A 19,949-nucleotide genomic window follows, 5' to 3' on the forward strand; every position below is an offset into this window, starting at 1 on the left:
AAAAGAATGGAAGAAGGGTAGCACCTGTGGCTCAGTGAGCAGGGTGCTGGCCCCATATACCAAGGGCGGTGGGTTTGAACCCAGCCCTGGCCAAACTGCAACAAAAAATGTATCCAAAGTACTTAGTACTATTATGAAACCAATATATAATCACACTTTCATATGAATGATAAAACACAACTATAGCCCAGAATGAAGGAGGGAAGAGGAGGGGGAGGGGAGGGGAGGAGAAGGGGGAGGCTGGGTGGAGGGAGGGTAATCAGTGGGACTTCACCTATGGTGCATATTGCAAGGGTACATGTCACATCTCTTAAGAGGAGAGTATAAGTGTCTTAACACAACAATTAAGTAAGTGAGGTAAAGGCTATGTTAACCAGTTTGATGTGAACATTCCAAATTGTATATAAAATCTGCTCACTGTCCCCCCTCAAAAAAAGTTTTACAATAAAGAAAATGAACTCTGTTTAGCCCATCACTTTTCAAACACTTTTGACCACAGAATTTTTTTTTCTGCTTTTAAGGAATACCTATTAATCACATAGCTCACACTGAGAAATATTGATCTTGTCCATCCCTTTGCTCTTTGGTATCTATAAAGCAGATAAAGTCATTTGTCCTATGTTGTCTCCCGAAGACATAATAGTATTGCAAAGCCTATGTCCTCTAAAATATATTCCAAATCGTTCATAGTTGAGCTTTCTGATCCCATCCATTTTTATACCTTATTGGAAATAAAATGATTTTGAATTCTGATGTGAAATCAACTGCTGCATATGTTACTGTTTATGATGTGCAAGGAAGAAGTTTTAAGACATTAGCTTTGTCAGAATTTCCATATTTTCTTGTTCTTATTCTTTGATTTTTTTCTGATTCTGACCGTGAATAATCTTTATTTATTTATTTATTTGTTTTAGTTTTTGGCCGGGGTTGGGTTTGAACCTGCCACCTCCGGCATGTGGGGCCGGTGCCCTACTCCTTTTAGCCACAGGTGCCACCCCCCGACTGTGAATAATCTTTTTTTATTTTATTGTTTGGGATTCACTGACGGTATAAAGACTTAGGTTACACTGATTGGGCTTGTTAGGTAAAGTCCCTCTTGTAATTGTGGCTCACTCTCAAGAGGTGTGCCATACACTATGACCCCCCCATCCTCCTTCCTCCTCTCCTCTCCCTGATCCCTCATTCCCCTATCCCCCACCTTGTCTTAGATCATCTACTGCCTTCATATTAGAATTGAGCACATTGGATTCTTGGTCTTGATTTTTTAAGAGGTAGCCACAATGTAAGGCAACAACCTGTGGGAGAGAAAAAGATAGACATGTGTATTCCGCTGAGGTACTTGTTTAGAAACCAGGAAACCGGTATCAAGATATTGGGATGACTTAACTAGGCAGATTGCACACTTGAGACTGTCAACCTAGCTGACATAGCTTAGGCTTTATTGAGTCAACACCTGCCAGAGAAGAAAGATAATCATATTTTTCTTTTACTTTGAGGCAGCTCACAGTAACACCTATGCACAGAAAATGCTTAAATATAAAAGATCAACATCTTTATATAAAAGGGAGGGTTCATTGGAAATCAGATCTAAAATAATTACTGAGCTTTCTGGAAGCCAGGTGAAAATGGAACCAGGATAGTTGAGGACTGCTACATACTAACACACATAGCTTCAACTGTGACTATGATAGGGCCCCCTCGTCCCCAGTTCTCTTACCTTTCTCTTCTTTTGTTTTATAGTTTGGCTTGATGTAATGAGTTCAGTTTGGATGCTTCCTTATTCTTTATAAATACTTGATATAAAAAAGCCAGTTAGTGGCAAATAGGCAGTTTGAGGAGAAATCTGTTAATATTTATCTTGTGGCCACCAGACTCATTTCACATAGAAAGGTCTCTGGGTTGGATTTGAACTCTCAAACTCTCAAAGGTAAACATTTCATTAACCAAATTCTTACACCAAGCTAAAAGGTTTTGGGGGTCCTTTTTCAACTCTATCTCCCATGATATTCTGGAACCATTTTCCCTCGTCTTTTTCCTACCCCTTAATCTCTCCTCCACTCATCTCATTTCAAAAATAAACAGTCGTGGCTTGGCACCTATAGCTCAGCAGCTAGGGCATCGGCCACATACACTGGGGCTGCCAGTTCGATACTGGGCTGGGCCTGCTAAATAACAACGACAACTACAACAAAAAAATAGACTGGCGTTGTGGCGGGCACCTGTAGTCCCAGTTACTTGGGAGGCCGAGGCAAGAGAATGCCTTAAGCCCAAGTGTTTGAGGTTGCCATGAGCTGTGACGCTACAGCACTCTACCGAGGGTGACACAGTGAGACTCTGCCTCAAAAATAAAATAAAACAAAATAAAAATAAACAGTGTTTGGATACATGAAGTAAAATGCCTTTAAAGAATCTCCGTATTTAATTTTTTCCTCTCAAGAGGGTAAAAGGCAGACAGCTACAATTTCTAAGAAGCCCGGTTTGGCTGTCTGAGTCTGGCCCCCAGGCAGATTAGGCCAAGGTTTTGGCCAAGTGAAATTGCCAATTTTCTAAAAGAAAGGACTAGCACATTGCTCATTAGAGCATTCTGCACTTGCCTGCGCAATCTTTTTGCTACCCTGCAATTTCCTGTTGGTTATAAATGAAACCTTTCTAGCTGTTAATGCAGCCTGTGAATTGAACAAAAAAAGCATGTAATTAATCATAGGAGGGTTGGGGGGATTCACCAAGCCGGAGTTACAGGGGAGACGCCGGACAAGGCACTAGGACCTAGAAGGCATCCATCCACCCTGGCAGGAATTTCTTGCTTGGAGCTCAGACAACAAAGGCATAGAGAGATTGGTTTTCTTTCTCTCAGCATCTCCACCCAACCAGCAGAAAACCGGTGAGTGGGGCTTTCGAGTGATTTTCAAGCAGAATGTAACAGATGTCAAACGGGAAAGCACAAGGCGAAGCGTGCTCTGTGCTCTCTGTCTCTCTCCTTCCCTCTCTCTCCTCTTCTTTTTTGCCTTATTCTATTTGATTTCTTTTCTTAAGCCTCTACCTGGGATTTTCCTTTGGAAAAGTGAGTTTGATGTTCCTTTGTTTTTCACTGTGATGTTAATTTAGAATAATACCACCTCTGACCCTGTAAGTGCAGCAAAGCTTTATGCCTGGGTAAACAAGCTTGCTACTTGTCATGAGGAGGTGGGGTCTTTAGCACTGCAGGTTGCCTAGCAGAGACAATGCTGAGCTCAGCATAGGTCATTGTGACATTGAAAAAAAAAGGGGGGGTCTGAGCCTGGCAATCCCACTAGGCACCAGTCCTTTCTTATCTGGTCCCTGGCAAGTATCTTGATGTGGCAGTGTGAAGCAGGTGAGCCCCGCTGGCTTTGTGAGCCCCTTTTTCCCCATCTGTGAGACGTATATTAATAGTTTGGCTCTTAGTATGGTACTTACTACCTTTAGGGCTTTGGTTGAATTTGGTTTTGTTTTCATCGTTTGGGGTTCTGGGTGGGGACGGCTCAATAGAAATGGGAAAAGCAAAGCCTGGCAAATGACCATCTTTGGCCTCAGCTAAAGTACCCGGGCAATACACAAGTTGAGGATGAATTGCCTGTGGCGAGACCCAAATGCCCCTTCAGTTAGGTTAGAACCCCAGAACAATGAAAGGTGTGCTTGCTTCCAAAGGTCCCATAGGCTGTTCAGGGACTCATGGGGGAATCGTTCCACAATTAAATGATTCCATTAAGAGGTGTTTCTGTCTCGGTGGGGGGGGGGATGGAGCACCTGGGAAAGAAAAGGATTTTGTGACCAAACCGTACAGGGGGAAAGCAGAGCTCTAATCACTTGTCAAATAACTGGTTTTTCTAATCCTTTCTTCCCCCAGCTTATTTCTTAGTGAATGTTGGATAGCTGTACCAGCTTGTTGGGGAAAGGGTTTGATGAATAGCACAAAGACATTGGCTACTCCCTAGAGGCTGTCCCTTTAAAGGAGACTCTTACTTTATTCTAGGGGGAGGGGGCGCGCACAGGAGAGTAGGAAAGAGGGCTTGGAATCAAATTAAAACACCCCCCCCTTCATAGTCATTGTACTGGGATGCAAGGATTGCTTCCTAAGCCAGGGATGCTAACCTTGGTTAGCTCCTTCTGTTCTCTTCAAGGGGAATTTTGTCAGGCTATGGATTCATTTACAACTGTTAGTCATGTGGGCATGTGTGAGGAAACAGATGCCAGTTATAATGTATTTAGCCCGAAGTTACAATTTGATAGGAGCCACTGTCAGTAAGTCCCAGGATTTTCAGCTATTTCAAAATCCCTCCCTCTCCTCTGTCTGGAACAGTGCCAAGAGTGCCTCCCTCTCTATCTCTTGCTCCCAACCCCCACAAGCACCAGCACCCCCCGCCCAGCCCCTCCTTTTTCTCTATTAAGATCAATATTCCTGCGGGTCAGGGGCAAACAGCAGATGGGGCACAGGCTTTTTTTTTTTTTTTTTCCAACCAGTTCTTTTCGCAAGCAGCAGATTGCAGATCTGGATCCGGCTAATATTTGAATTCCTTTCTTTTTCTTTTCTCCCCACCCCTTTCTCTTTACCTCTCTTCACCCCCACCCCGGTCCCTTTTTTCGACACTCAGGTCCCTGAGGTTTGACCGAAATATGGAACTTGATTTTGGACACTTTGACGAAAGAGACAAGACATCCAGGAACATGCGTGGCTCCCGGATGAATGGGCTGCCTAGCCCCACTCACAGTGCCCACTGTAGCTTCTACCGAACCCGAACCTTGCAGGCACTGAGCAACGAAAAAAAAGCCAAGAAGGTACGTTTCTACCGCAATGGGGACCGCTACTTCAAGGGGATTGTGTACGCTGTGTCCTCTGACCGTTTTCGCAGCTTTGATGCTCTGCTGGCTGACCTGACTCGATCTCTGTCTGACAACATCAACCTGCCTCAGGGAGTGCGTTACATTTACACCATTGATGGATCCAGGAAGATCGGAAGCATGGATGAACTGGAGGAAGGTAATTCAAGTAGTGGGTGGTGGCCCTCGGTGGGAGGTGGCATCACTGGCGATGGTTACATTCATGGGTTGCATTGAAAGAAATCAGGCAATGTATTCCTCAAAGCACCGGGTTGATTAATGCCCAGATGTCTGATGCTCTAGGCATCCACAGAACCATTAGCCATCACCCTTCGTGGCCTTCGGTCTCTGCTGGGGTTGAAGTGTGGAGGGTGATGACAATGCATTGTGTTTATCTGCCAGTGTATACAAAAGGAAATCTTAATTGTGGCATTTACTCTAAATCTGATTCATAATTAACTGTGAGTAGCATTACTGAGGGAGAGCATAAAAACCAAATGAGGACAAACATTTGGCCAGGTTAACAGAGAAAATATAATGTTCAAATTTCCTTTGAACTGCTGAGAAATGGTGAATTGCAACTCATTGGAGATATGCACCCTCACAACAGGACATCCTGGACATATTCACACAGGATTATTCTTTTAGGTAAGTGGTCACTGCTCAGCTGTTGCTTCTAAAAAGCCCACTTCAGGGTGTGTCCCTAGGGCTGAGGTCATTGGGAGAAATACCAAAGAAAGCTGTAGGTATGTGTGGTATTTTAACAAAGACCATTCCTGTTAGAATAGGAACTGACTCATGATACCTCAATCCCTTTAAATCCTCTCCAGATTTTGGTATTGCAACGAAATTTTCTGAATAGATGCTGAAAATCTCGACAACCTGTGTACCTTCCCCCAAATAGGGAAAACCCCAGCTGTTAGCAAAACTTGCTCAGCCATAAAGTCTTCTTTATAATCATTCAGAAACTAGATCTTGGGTCATATTCTTAACATTCTATATTATCAAATCAGTTATATTGAGGATGCTTCCCTATCCCTACTTTTAAATTGTTCAGTGTAACATGTGTACAATGTAACCTAATGTAACAATGTAACATCATATTAGGTTATCAATGTAACCTAATACAATTTTTTAAAGAACAGGCTTAAGGAGTGGTGATATTGGAAATGTTTCTCCCCAAACCCCTCCACCATTATCCACGCCTCCCATCTCATTTCCTCTTTTCCCTAAGCAAAGGTGAGTTTAAATCTCTAGGAAAACCAAATTATGAAATGGACAACAAGGAAGGAGAAACAGCGTATTAAGTGACTTGGTATGGGAGCAACCTGCCTGGGCTTCACTGATTCTAAGTTTTCTCTGTTCCTAGACAAAGGAACATGAGGGCTTCCCGGGTACAAACCCTCGGTTCTTTCAAGTAGCTGCTGTTTCCCAAGCAGCCGTGCCAAGTGATTGGGGCCACTTAAGAGAGAGTGTCCATATGGTTGCTATATCTGAATCTCAGGGCTCAAGTCTGAGATTTTTCTACATAGCTAACCTTGGCAAGCAATACCCAGGAGGTTTAGTTACTAAATGGACAGCCAGAGGTTAATCCTAGGCCTTGCCTGACCATCAAAGGATTGGCCATCCCAGTACATATCTTAAAATAAAGGAGAGTCAGGCCAAACTTGGAGGACTTGAGGGTAGGTAGAGGGAGCTGTCCAACAGAGTAATTGGTAGGGTGTGTGTCTTTTGTCGCTGTAAAATCGGTATCGCAGTCAAATTTGGGGGATTTCTCTGTAATAACTTTTACAAACAAAGCACTCTGAATCATCTGGTATGTCTTCATTTCCACTACCTATGGTATTCTGAAGACCACAATAGATAATGCTAGGACAGAATTCTAAACCAAATGACAGTGTACGCAGAGCAAGGCTTAGAATAGTCTTCTGTCTGACATAAGAGGTGTTATGCATGATTTTCCCCTGATCCATTTTTTTACATATTGATTTTTCTCTCTAGGTCTGTGTGTGTGTGTGTGTGTGTGTGTGTGTGTGTGTATTGGAAGGGAGCTGGTGATAAACAACCTCAGTTCAATATAGGTAGATAGTAAATGCAATTTGGAAAGACTGCAGCCTTCTTTTCCCTTGATTCCATTTGAGTTCCACTAGATTGGACTCTCATCTATCACTCCTGGGTACAGTGATACTTCCTGGTGAATCCCCAGACTACTCAGAGTGTGAACAGAGCTCAGTTGTCTTTGTTCATCTGTCATCTACAACTACACGTCGCAGTGGACCTCAGTGCCCTCCCAGGCCTGTGTAGTGCCCATTCAGTCAAGGAAATTCAGTGGTATCTCTGGCATAGTGTTGAGAAATGTGACCATTTTTCCCCCACTGCCACAGAGTCAGATGGGGATGAAAAGGATAAGGAAAACGGCTCGTTTGCTCTCCGATTTTGTCCTTTAGAATTACTCATCTAGGGATAGAGAACAGAAGTTCGCTTTGTTCCCCTTTGGAAGAAGTTGAATGAAAGATTAAAACTTCATGCGCTATGTGGACTTTTGTGCTTTTTTCACTTAGAACGTTTTCAACCTTTATCTGTGTTGTGCCAGGAATCACAACTCCATTCCTTTGAATTGAGGAATAATAATAATAATATTATTTCATTATATGTATAGACCACATTTTGTGTGTCTCTTGTGAATACTACTTTTTTTTTTTTTTCTAGCTGGGGCTGGGTTTGAACCCGCCACCTCCAGCATATGTGGCCGGCGCCCTACCCTTTAGAGCCACAGGTGCCGCCCATGAATAATATTTTTAACTATCAAATGAGAACAGGAATACCTGCCTTCTCTATCCCTTTGGGTGCTTGTGAAGATAAAATTAGATAATGGATATGCATACATTGAGAAAGTAAAATTATAGCTACAGGGGTACTATTATTAGTGATATGAAAATAGCAATGATAAAAATGATGATGATGATTTTTCTAGTGTGGGTTTTTAATGGCCAGTGCTTCCCAAACCTATCTGCCTTTCTTTTCTTTTTCTTTTTTTTTTTTGAGACAGAGCCTCAAGCTGTCCCCCTGTGTAGAGTGCTGTAGCATCAAAGCTCACAGCAACCTCCAACTCCTGGGCTCAAGCAAGTCTTCTGCCTCAGCCTCCTAAGTGCTGGGACCACAGGCGCCCACCATAACGCCTAGCTATTTTTTGGTTGCAACTGTCATTGCTGTTTGGTGGACCAGGGCTGGATTCAAACCCACCACCTTAGGTGTCTGTGGCTGGCACCTTAGCCACTTGAGCCACAGGCGCCGAGCCCCTATCTGCCTTTCAAAGTCTTTCAGGGCTTTAGAAAAATATACGTTCCTGCACCACACCCAAGATCTATTGAATCCGAATCCCCAGGGCTAGGGCCTCAGAATGTGTGTTTCTCCAAATCTCCTTTGGTGACTGTTAAGGGCACTTAGGCTAGGGAAGTATTAGTTTAGGTGATCTTGATGGTCCTCTTCAGCTAACTATAGTGGTAGAAGTTTCTAGGGATGTAGAAACCAGATCTTTGTTTTGCTTTTTTCTTTGTATGTCTTAAAGGAATAACGGAGCATAAAACATAGTATGTTCCCAAATGGCCACATTACTCCATAGTTAGCCTAAAGAGAGATGAAATCAAAGCAATGGGTTAGCAATCATCTGGCCTTGTGGCGCCCCCTTTGTGTAGTGCCTGTAGTCTGCTGAGTGCTGCTGTATACTGAAAGTATCAATGGGACCATTGTGGACCAAAGTCCTCTTATTGATGTTAGCTTTCCCACAATTCCTTGAGTACACTAAGGGTCTTAGTGAAGCCATGTAGGATGTGGGCCCTCAATGCTATATCCTCAGAGGTCGATGAATGAAACCCATTGGCCATTTTTCCTTTTGTCGTGTCTTCCCTTTGTTTTTCATCGCAGAATCTTTCTCTTTCACCCGTATCTTGTCCAGTCCTTTCCCTATATCCTTGTATGCGACGGCTCAGCTCAATCTTGGGGGTATCATTTATGACTAACCAGCTTTTTTGAACCCAAATCGAGACAAGTTCGAGTGTTACTATGCAAACAACGGGACAAAATGTTTACAATGGGCACACTCTTGGAAAATCTGAGCTGTATGGTGAGACTGGCTACGATCCAGTCCCTTTGCCATAGTTCATTTATTCCAATGAGATGAAACTACCTTCTCACTCATTTATCCTCAAACCACTAAAGCAAGTACATCGCCAAATACAAGAATTTTTGTTTGTTTGTTTGTTTGTTTGTTTGTTTTGAGACAGAGCCTCAAGCTGTCCCCCTGGGTAGAGTGCCGTGGCATAGCTCACGGCAACCTCCAACTCCTGGGCTCAAGCGAGTCTCCTGCCTCTGCCTCCCAAGTAGCTGGGACCACAGGTGCCCGCCACAACGCCTGGCTATTTTTTTGGTTGCAGCCGTCATTGTTGATTGGCGAGCCCGGGCTGGATTCAAACCTGCCACCTTCGGTGTATGTGGCTGGCGCCTTAGCCACTTGAGCCACAGGCGCCGAGCCAAAGACAAGAATTTTAAGACACCTTGGAGGGATGCATCGTTAATAGATAGGATAATACAGCAAAGTATCATTTAATATTTTCCTTTTTTGAGTCAGGAAGCCCTGGAGACAGAGAAGGAGAAAGACAGGGGAGAAAGCCTAGGCAAAAGTGCTTTTGCACCAAGAAGATATAAATATATTTAATGCTTTTGAAAATGGAGACCTCGGAGGTAGACGTTAGATCATCTTGAGCCCACAGCCCGTTCCATTCCTGCCCTTTCAGCTGTGCTTCACTTACATGACTTCATTTCCTGACCCCCTCTCCCTAAAGCAGGTTGTCAATTCCAGCAAATTGTCACCTTGCTTGGCTCTGAAACCAGCTTTCCTTCTAGGCCCTCAGCGGATGGGAACCCAGCTGTGTAAAGGTGCAACCCAACTCACCCAGCTCCAAGCGCCAGGCAGCTGGACGGGCAGGAAGCACTGAGCTCTGGCAGCAGACATCAAAAATGTTTGCAAAATCAGAACAAGGAAGTCTTAGTCTAGCGAAGTAGCTCATTTGATGTCTTTCCCATAGTGGAAGTGGAGAGTCCTTGGTGGGCGGGGAGGGGGGGCATTTATTTCTTTAACATGTAATCGCCATAACGGTTTGATTTCCTAAAGCCTGTTTGAGATGGCAAAGAGAAAAGAATTCCTTCTTTTTAAAATTTCAGATTAATATGAAGGTACAAAGGATTAGGTGACATTGTTTGCATTTGTTAGGTGAAGTTCAAGATGAAGTTGAGCCCTCCGCTCAGGGGTATGCCGTATACTCTTTACATTGTACGCATTAGGCGAGAGTTTACCAATCCCCTCTCCTCCCCATCCCCTTTTCATTATTGCTCCTCCCCCCACTTGAATTTGATTATGTTTTTCTCTCACGTGGGGGTGGAATTATTTATCTATTGGTTTCATATTACTATTGCATACATTGGATACTTGCATTTCCATTCTTGAGGTAAATGCAAAAGATGTCAAGTCTCCACTTTTTTTTTGCAGTTTTTGGCTGGGGCTAGGTTTGAACTTGCCGCCTCCTCTGACGTATGGGGCCGGGTGCCCTACTCCTTTGAGCCACAGGCGCCGCCAAGTCCCATGTTTTTTTTTTTTTTTTTATGACTTCTTATAGACCTTTAGGCCTAGAATGGACTCACATGTCACCTAGGACAAAAGCTTCAATTTATTGATGGAAAAACTGAGACTCAGAGAGATTAAGCGATTTGCCTGAGGTCACACAGCTCCCAAGTACCTGGTTGAGATTTGAACTCAAAGTTGTCTGATTCCTGAGTCACTACTCATAGCCACGATAAATATCCTGCCCTCAGTGGGCATCCGTGGTGGCTTTGCTGAGCGTCAGCCATAAAAACTCCTACATTTGGCATTTGCCACAACTACAAGCCCCCTGTCAAGCTGGAAATCTTATCTCTGAAGCATGGCCCCCAGCAGTGCTCATTGTATATAATGATCACAGCTCAGCTCCTAGATGGGCGCCCTTGCTTCTTTCTCTTGTCCTTCCTTCAGCTTCTGCTCCTCCTCTTCATGTCCTTTCTCTTTGCTCTTTCTTCTTCCTTTTCCTCTTTGCTCTTTCTTTCTTATCCTGTCCTCCCTTCCTTCAGATTAGAAGCTTAAGGATAACGGTAGGAATCTCGCAAGCACTGTCTATATTCCATGCTCTGGGCTCGGTACTCTTTATCCATCCTCTGATGTATGCCCCACAACAATCCCCTGAGGTAGGTATATTGGTTCTTAGCACCTTCACTTTGTAGAAAAGAATCTGAAGCCAAGAGAGATGAGGAAATTTATCCAAGGGCGCACATTGGGAAGTGTTAGAGACCCCTTTCTGTCTGACATCACATCAGCTGCTCTTTTTCCATTATTCTATATTCAGGTACCACTGGAAGGTGCTCGACGTAAATTTGGCTGAGGGCTGGGCCCTCTGGAAAGTTCTTAGGTGCCACATGATACTATAGCTGTCTGCCATCATATTCATTTTCATCTCAGGGTGGTTCATCATACTCATAGTTCAGAGGCTTAAGAGGTTTAAGAGATGGGAGCAAAAAAAGTCCAGAGTCCTAATAGGGCCATGCAGCTGACTCTCCAGAGGAGACTGGATGAGTGAAATCATAAATATATAGCCTTGCACATTTCCACACCACCAGTTGTCTGACAGAGTTTTAAAGTACATGACAAATTATGGAAAACATCTGACGCCACGGCAGTGACCTCTTGGAAGATGCCCACGAATCTGGTGAAGTGCTATGGCAAAAGGCCATTTCTTAGGTGTGGAGGGTTTAGGCTATAAATACCTGGAGGAAGGGAAAGGGCCTTTTTATCCTTTTAAGATACAAATGAAAGAGCTCAGCCTCTAATCATTTGTACTGGGTTGGATTAGCCAGCAAGAAAGCCAGAGAAATCAGGGTTTCTCTCGATTAGGGTCTTTGACCATTCCATTCTGGGAGTCCACATGTGTACAAAGTGCAAAAAAGTGTGCATGCTTGTGCACGAACCATCCTTTGGGTCCCTTGTCAAGACAGAACACTAGCAGCTACTGAGACCAAGTGGCCCTGATGCCACTTACCTTTCCCCTCCACAGATGCCCACATAAATGTCCTCAAAGGTGCCCTAGAGATTCTGAGCGAAACTCCTCTTAGCACTGACTGAGGAATTTATTAATTAACATGGCTTAAAGGATTTGGTGCTCTAGCGAAGCAATCAATATTTGCAGAGGGAGTGAATTATAGGCCTGGTGTTTCGGAATGTCTCTGCGCAGTTCTCCTGCCGAGACCAAAGGAGAGCCATCAGATGATAATTGTGTTTAATGCTTTCTTTGCACCGGCTTATTTATTTATTTAGGGTTATTACTGATGACTTAAGTCTGCTTAAATCACGCTGTTTCTACAGCTCAACCTCTGGATGAACTTTGATCTACCTTGAGGCTAATGTATTTTCCTCCACATAGTCAACCTTTTCCAATATTTTCTCCCCCAGGCTGAGCCGATCTCTCTTCCTATTTTCTCCAGCTTCTAGTCCCTCGTGTCCAATCTCCTCCTCTTGCCTCTGACCCCTGCATTTCTCCTGCTGTATTACTCATTTCTTCTAGCTCAAGGTCAATGGGAAAATTATACTAGATCATTCCGATCCATAAATCAGGCTGCCTAATGTATTCTCACATCTCCACCTCATTACTTGTGGCGGCCAAGGGTGAGCAGTGGTGAAGATGGCCCCCCAAATAGATCTGGTGTGTAGCAATTGGGCGGATGGGAAGATGGGAGATGAGAGGTGAGTGGTAGAAACAGGAGAGAGTGATTTTCAAGCGAAAGACAGACTTGCAAACACAAGGAACGTTCTGTGGGGGTATGTATGTACGGTTTGTCATTTAGACAATTTCTCTACCTGAGTGTGGGGTAAGCAGTTGAGGACATACTTACATACACCTATATGTATTCAACACACGTACACACACATTCCACATTTCACTATTCCACCGCTTAGCCATATACTCTATGCAAAGGACCATCTGGCCCCTTGTCAAGTACGTACCGTATGCCCAATATGCAAGGTTACTTGGTTCACTTTAACTTGGAATAAAAATGTTTTAATTTTAAAAGTGCTCCTTGGTTCATAATATAACAGGGGGGTGGGCCTGTGAGTCCCCAAACAGGAAAGGAACCTTAAAAAATAGAGAAATTAAAAATATTCCAGTTATACCACTTAAAGTTAAACATCCTGGAAAGTAACACAAGCATTTCAATTCCCTTTGTTTTAAATTTCAGATTGATATGAGGGCATCAGTGTTTAGGTTACACTGTTTTCATTTCCAAGGTAAAGTGCAGGTTGTAGTCGAGCCCTTCACTCAGGAAGTGTGCTGAGCACCCTCACATTGTGCACGTCACGTGAGATCCCTCCAATTGCCCTCCTTTCCCCTCCTTCTCTCTGCTTTCCCTGTCTTGCTTCTTGCTAGACTACACTGTGTGTCTCTTTCAGGTCGGCTTGTAGTTGTTTATGTGTTGGTTTCATATTAGTATTGAGCACACTGGTTACTCGTTTTTCCATTCTTGCGCTAAGTTACTAAGAAGAATGTATAGACATTTAAATTCTAATAAAACCGTATCAGGCGTGAGAACCCCACTTGTTATGTTAACTTAGATGTGTTCATTGTCCTTAAAACCCTTCATTTACAGAATTGATCTACTAGGTATGGCATGATATTGAAGGATTTTTTTTGCTGATTACTTATTCTTGAATCTGAATGAGCCAAGTTTGTTTGAGAGCCCAATTAGGCATTAAACATAAGGTTGGTTATTCTCACCATTTCTCCAGAAGTTCTACTTCACCGTCAGTGTGTGTTAGTTTTGTGAGAACAGTCCATATATTTGCTATCAAACTAATCACTCAACCACTTATTTCTTCCCTTAGGGGAAAGCTATGTCTGTTCCTCAGACAACTTCTTTAAAAAGGTCGAGTATACCAAGAATGTCAACCCCAACTGGTCCGTCAACGTAAAGACATCTGCCAATATGAAAGCCCCCCAGTCTCTGGCTAGCAGCAACAGTGCCCAAGCCAGAGAGAATAAAGACTTTGTGCGCCCCAAGCTGGTGACCATCATCCGCAGTGGGGTGAAACCTCGGAAGGCAGTGCGTGTGCTTCTGAATAAGAAGACAGCCCATTCATTTGAGCAAGTACTTACCGATATCACCGAAGCTATCAAACTGGAGACCGGAGTTGTCAAAAAACTCTATACTCTCGATGGGAAACAGGTAGGTACTTTTTCAAAATACCCATCTTATTTTTTCTAAATCCTTAGATGACCATCTTCTACCTAAGACATCATTTCTACTTGAGACATCATTTCACCGTATCCCATCACCTCTACCTAATATAGGCTTCATTTGGAGGAAAGGTCTTCCCAGCAGGCAAAACAATGTATGAGGAATCTGAGGCTCTGAAATTCAATCTGCTCCTGATTTACCAAGTAGAATGGTCACTGAGCCTGCGCTTCCTTATCTGCTAAGAAAAGATGTATTAGAATCTAGGTCCCATGGCTCGGCGCCTGTGGCTCAAGCGGCTAAGGCGCCAGCCACATACACCTAAGGTGACGGGATCGAATCCCCAGCCCAAGCCTGCCAAACAACAATGATGGCTGCAACCAAAAAATGGCCAGGCATTGTGGCGGGCGCCTGTAGTCCCAGCTACTTGGGAGGCTGAGGCAGACTCGCTTGAGCCCAGGAGTTGGAGGTTGCTGTGAGCTGTGATGCTATGACACTCTACCCAGGGGGGATAGCTTGAGGCTCCGTCTCAAAAAAAAAAAAAAAAAAATCTAGGTCCCACAAATTCTTACGAATGTGAATTTATCTATTACATGATGCAACCTTGATTTTTCAATACGTGTGGCTAAAAATGAGATTGGCCCATTTGCTTCCTCTGAGACACCCTCCCATTGGTATTTAGCATTCATTCTGATGAAAGGAAGTTGTAGTGACCTTTATATGCTATAAAGGAGTCCGCTGTGGGGGAAGCACTGAAGCCTCCTGCTCCTTGTCATAGCCTCACACTAAACCGTATTTGTTCTCTTTCTTTCCCATGTGACATAGCTATCTTAATTTGGTTCCACTGATGGTTTGTGTGAGAAAGGGACTATTTCAGGATCCTAAAATTAGCCTAAGAAAGATACTGCCATCTGTTCCCCTCCAAATCAGGTTCTTCATGTCATTGGTTATGCTACTAAAGTGCCACCTATATTAATATCTGGGAAAGAATGCAGCCAGGCGTCTCCATAAGACAGATGCACAATTCTCTCAAGCATGGGGGGCTGTAAATATACAACAAAAATGTTCCAAGGGAATTGGAACAGTGGCTGGTTCCATTGTCAATAAGGAGAATCCTGGTCTCTCATCACTAAAGATAAGTGGGGATTATTATCATTTTATACATTCTACCTCTTAAAATATCTTTGGTATTTGAACAGTGATATAGATTCTGAAAAAGAAAATTTGCTATGCATCCAAATGACTGACAAGTGTCCAAATGCAGAACTATGCCTTCTCCCATAATTTCTGATATAAAACATGTGCATGCTCCAAGCGTTTAAACTTCAGGGAAAACTCACTCATACATTATATGCTTGGAAATTGTGATAAATGCGTGGTTTCTGTTTCCCATAATTCTGTGATCTGAGAGATACATAGGGGCACTAGTTATATCTGATTTGTGTTTGTGCTACCAAAGCAATGGGTTAACCTGTGTTATATGGAAAGCTTCTGATTCCTAAGCATTTCTCTAAGAGTATGTGTCTTCTAAACCCCAAGTATATAATAAACAGGTTCTGCCTAGATATAGGAATAGTTGCCAAAGCATCATCTTAGAGAAATGAGACCTGGGAATTTTAGACTCATTAGATCTCAAGAGTTAAGAGTGATCTCTACAACTATATCATAAGATAACCTATTCCACTATTCAACAGCTATAATTTTTAGAAAGATTTTCTTTATATTAGTTAGGTGTAAATCTGCTTCCCTATACTCTCAGCCTCTTGAAGTAATACAGGAAAATTACAAATCAGGGACATAAGGCTGGGATTCAGAAGCTCTGCTTTCTAGTTTTGATATTGGCACTTCCTATATGATTTGGGGCTAATCACTTAACAATCTTGAACCTCACACTGCTCATTTGTACAAAGGGACTGACCACACCTGCCTTGCCCGTGTTCACAGGATTCTTGTGAGGATCAAATGAAATAATGGATCTGAAAAAACACTCAGTGAATTTAAACATGCACATATATGCATACAATGCATCATCAAAAGAAATTTATGACAACGAACACATATATATATATTAATAAATATTAATTCTCTTTCCCCTACTTTGCTTCTATTATTCTTATTACACATTTTCAACATTTTCTGGAGATATAACATACCTTGACATTCTGTTATTTCTAGTAATACATAAAGGGGCACCTTCATGTCCTAGGTAAGCAAGCTCTAGTCCAGTGATGAATGGATTTTTATTGTGCAGCAGGCCATGCACCATGGCAAACTCTTCTCCAACTCCTTCAAGCATCGGTTTCCATTTCTTTGGGGAACATGTTACAAAATACCACCCTATGATATGGCATGTCTGGAAAGAAATGAAGCAATGCTCAATGGAGCAGAACGATGCCCTTTCAAGTATCTGTATATACACTTCCTTCTCTTTCAAATGTCTTCTGTCAACCTTGACCCATGGAGGTCATCTTTTAGGTTCAGATGTAACTTTGTTGTTGAAAATTTCTGTTTTCACCAGAGTTAAAAGAGACCTAACTTGTTTTGGTTATTAATACTCAACTTCTGATGCATCGTGGATGCTCTATTAATGCTGTTGATTGATTGAAGTGACACAGAGAGCTTGTCACATGGTCCAGGTAGATATTTAGAGAAACCCTCTTCTTTCAGTGCCCCAGATATTGTTTTTAGGTCTATCGGAGATAGGAGGCTTCCAAAGGAGTATATATTCCTTCCATTCAGGTGGCTTTTATCTGGTATTTTTACTTGGAAGGTACTCAAGGTAGACATTTATATTTTCCAAAGTATATTTTAAGGGGAAATGTCCCCATCTTCCCACCCCAGCTCTCCAAAGAAGTGTTCTATGGTCCTATAAGGTTGTAAAATGCCACAAGTTGTATGCCTTTCTTAGACATTCATAGTGCTCATTGGTACATTGACTGATCTGTGAAGTCTTAGCAAGAAAACCCAGTTAATTAGATCCAGGACTTCCCAATGTTATTTAAACACACACTTTTTAAATGCAATACATAAACACACACACACACACACACACACACATATATAAATGAACACAAACACGCACAGAGCATTCTAGAAAATAACTATTTAGAGAAAATACTGGATGATTGGGAACTGCACACCCAAACTTCAATGGTAAGATTGGTATGCACACAGTAATCCACAAATCAAATGTTGTTGTGTTGTTACAGCAATGACATGAAATAACAAAATTTGGGAGGGCACAGACAAACCTACTAATTACACAGTAGGTGATGAGTATACAGAAAGTTAGAGCCCAGTTCAAAATGTTAGAGCGCAGCTTGTTTCCTGATTCTAGTGATGACAACTCTAATGTTAATACCTGTCAGTCGCTTTGATTATTGGTGGGTATTATTACTACTTGGGAATATGATTTTTCTGTTTGGAGGCTGAAGACACGTGCATTGCAATGGCTTGATTTGCTTGGCTGAGATTCCAATGTCTGTCTTTGGCTACATGCGGCACCAGGCACTAAATTTGAAAGTACAAAGTACGGTTAAGGCTATTTATTATAGAATGTTTTATTCATGAAATCAAGGCCGTCACTTGATTTCAGTGTATGCTCTAACTGGACCCCAAATTGACCAAATCAAGTGGTTTTGCCCCTTCATTTACAATGAATTCATAATGATTGGCTGAAAGTGCCCAGTTAATTATACCAAATTTATTGTTGCTCCTATAATCATGTGTACCATTTGACTGATTGCTTTACACTGATTGACAAGCAATCTGCAGACATGGCTCTCATTTCTCTCTGTTTTTATTTTGTTTGGATGTGCGTTTGGAATCCTTGATCTTTTTAGGGCTTACGTTTTGCTGGTATAGAAAACTGGTTTCCTAACCTCTTGACTCTGAAAAATTTGTGGTCTGTGTAGACAGAAAAGCTAACCATCGCTAGTAGGAAGAGATCCCAATTGATTTCTCACTTCAATAAGAAGTGGCTCATGGAATAAGTAGTTGGTAGGGCCCTGGTTACTTCCGAGGGTGGCAATGGATTCCTAGGAGGCCAAAGAGGACAAGACAGAGGTTGGATGGAGATGAATATCAGTTCATCTGCGGGTGAGGTTGTTCTTTTGATACCTTGGCAGCTAGAGTGGTTGTAGAGTGAATATCCAACTATTCATTTCCATAATCAAGCCCACACTGACCTTCATAATAAGGATCATGGATACATAAAAACTGGAATGCAAATTTTTTGTCCACATGATTGTAGGGGTTCAACAGATGCATGATCTAGCTTTAAAATCAATTGCAGAGATTTTAATAATAGACTTACAGCTTTTTGGCATCATATACAGGGGTGCAGCTGGTCCTCACACCATCCATTTTCATGCTACACTGATTAGCATCTCTAGGTTCAGTTTTGTCTACGCCCAGGATCTGTGCAAGAAAAGATTTACTATTGCCTCCACATACATGCTTGAGGTGTACGTATGGCCCCCTTAGTACTTGCGTTAGCTTTGTTAGACCCCAATTTTCAACTGAATTAGTTTATTTCATGTTTGTGTCTGTATCTTTTTTATGATAAACTACTCGGACCAGGGATTCTAAATCTCAGAATAGTACAGGAGAGACTTAAGCTGATTCCAAGATTATCCATAGCCTTGAAAAGTAGAACAGGCGTTTTAAGGAAATGTTTGAAGAATAATAGGCAGATGAGAATATCAAGGATGTTTGAATCGCTGCTAAGTATTCTAGGGAATACTTGCCCCTTCCATTTTGCTGGACAAAATAATTGGATAGTGTGAGCACAAAGGAAGTTTCAGGAGGTGTAAGAAGACAGGTTGGATTTATCCTTTGAACTACTGAATGCATTTCCCCAGGGAGATGTGTATTTCTTTTGCCTATGTAGCTAGTTTTTCTCTCTCCTGTTTTCTCTGCCCTATCTAGTCGCATCTGCTATTACTTGTATTCCTTGGCATCCAGCACTTACAGAGCCAACCTCTCTATCCTTCTAGGGTTATGACCTTGTCAATCAACACTGGACTCAATAGAAAAGGTCATGTGGCTATAGATTATGCCCCAAGAGCAGGTCATTTATTACTGATCTTCATTTGAGAAAAATCGAGGCTGAAAAGATGATGTTTTTGTATTACCCAAATTCTCCCTTCCCACCCTTGCGCAGATGCCTGGGGATGGGCTTTGGGAGGATTGGCTTGAGCAGGAAGCGAAAGAGAACAAAGGTGGAAGGCCAGGCTGGGTCTGCGAAAGGAGACAGTTAGCAAATTACCTCCACACGTGTTGGGGTAGATTCTGCACTTTAAAAAGGGGCTTATGATGGAGGTGGCCAAAAATCAAATATAGTGCCCTCCTAGAAAGAAAGAAGCCAGAGTAGCCTGGTGATTGGTTATTTCTTCAGTAATTTATTCTTTTAGGGGTTTTATCGCTGATGAGGCCCTCCCGGCTCTGAGCAGTGAGAGAGGTGGGACCTTGCCATTTCCATCAAAGGCTTTGGCATAGTATTCCGATCTCTTACACTGACTAGTCTGTTGCTGTCTAAAATTCCGCAAAGTGGAAAGAGCCCTTGACTGGGATTCACTGACCCGAGTTCTCATCTTCATTCTGTCCTTCACTAGCTACGTGATGTGGGGCCAATCATTTCTCTTTTCAGGATCTTGATTTTTAAGAGACCTAGTATAAGACCTGAAAGAGAACCTCTAGCTTCATGATAACATAGACCTTATCTTACTGGGTTAGCTCTGTCTAGGTTTTTTTTTTTTTTCCCACCAAGTTGCTATTTTCTTTCTTTCTTTCTTTTTTTTTTT

At 42.5% G+C, this 19,949-nt stretch overlaps 1 protein-coding gene across 4 annotated transcripts in view; it reads left to right on the forward strand.

Annotated features, from left to right (window-relative positions):
* The first annotated feature begins 2,590 nt into the window (after nt 1-2,590).
* DCX (doublecortin) overlaps nt 2,591-19,949 on the forward strand; it is a 91,323-nt gene continuing 73,964 nt past the window's right edge. For 2 of the 4 annotated variants that reach the window (XM_012813483.1, XM_003802947.2), the window contains exons 1-3: nt 2,591-2,881; nt 4,611-4,996; nt 13,796-14,136. In XM_012813483.1, the coding sequence (XP_012668937.1) occupies nt 4,633-4,996; nt 13,796-14,136 (705 nt within the window). In that variant the 5' untranslated portion in view covers nt 2,591-2,881; nt 4,611-4,632. Of the gene's footprint in view, nt 2,882-4,070; nt 4,261-4,610; nt 4,997-13,795; nt 14,137-19,949 lie in introns of those variants that run through there. The other 2 variants (XM_003802948.2, XM_023508717.1) reach the window with 1 other exon arrangement.

The sequence above is a fragment of the Otolemur garnettii genome, unplaced genomic scaffold (genome assembly GCF_000181295.1).
Source record: "Otolemur garnettii isolate 467f Iridium unplaced genomic scaffold, OtoGar3 scaffold00267, whole genome shotgun sequence".
Classification (NCBI taxonomy): Eukaryota; Metazoa; Chordata; class Mammalia; order Primates; family Galagidae; genus Otolemur; species Otolemur garnettii.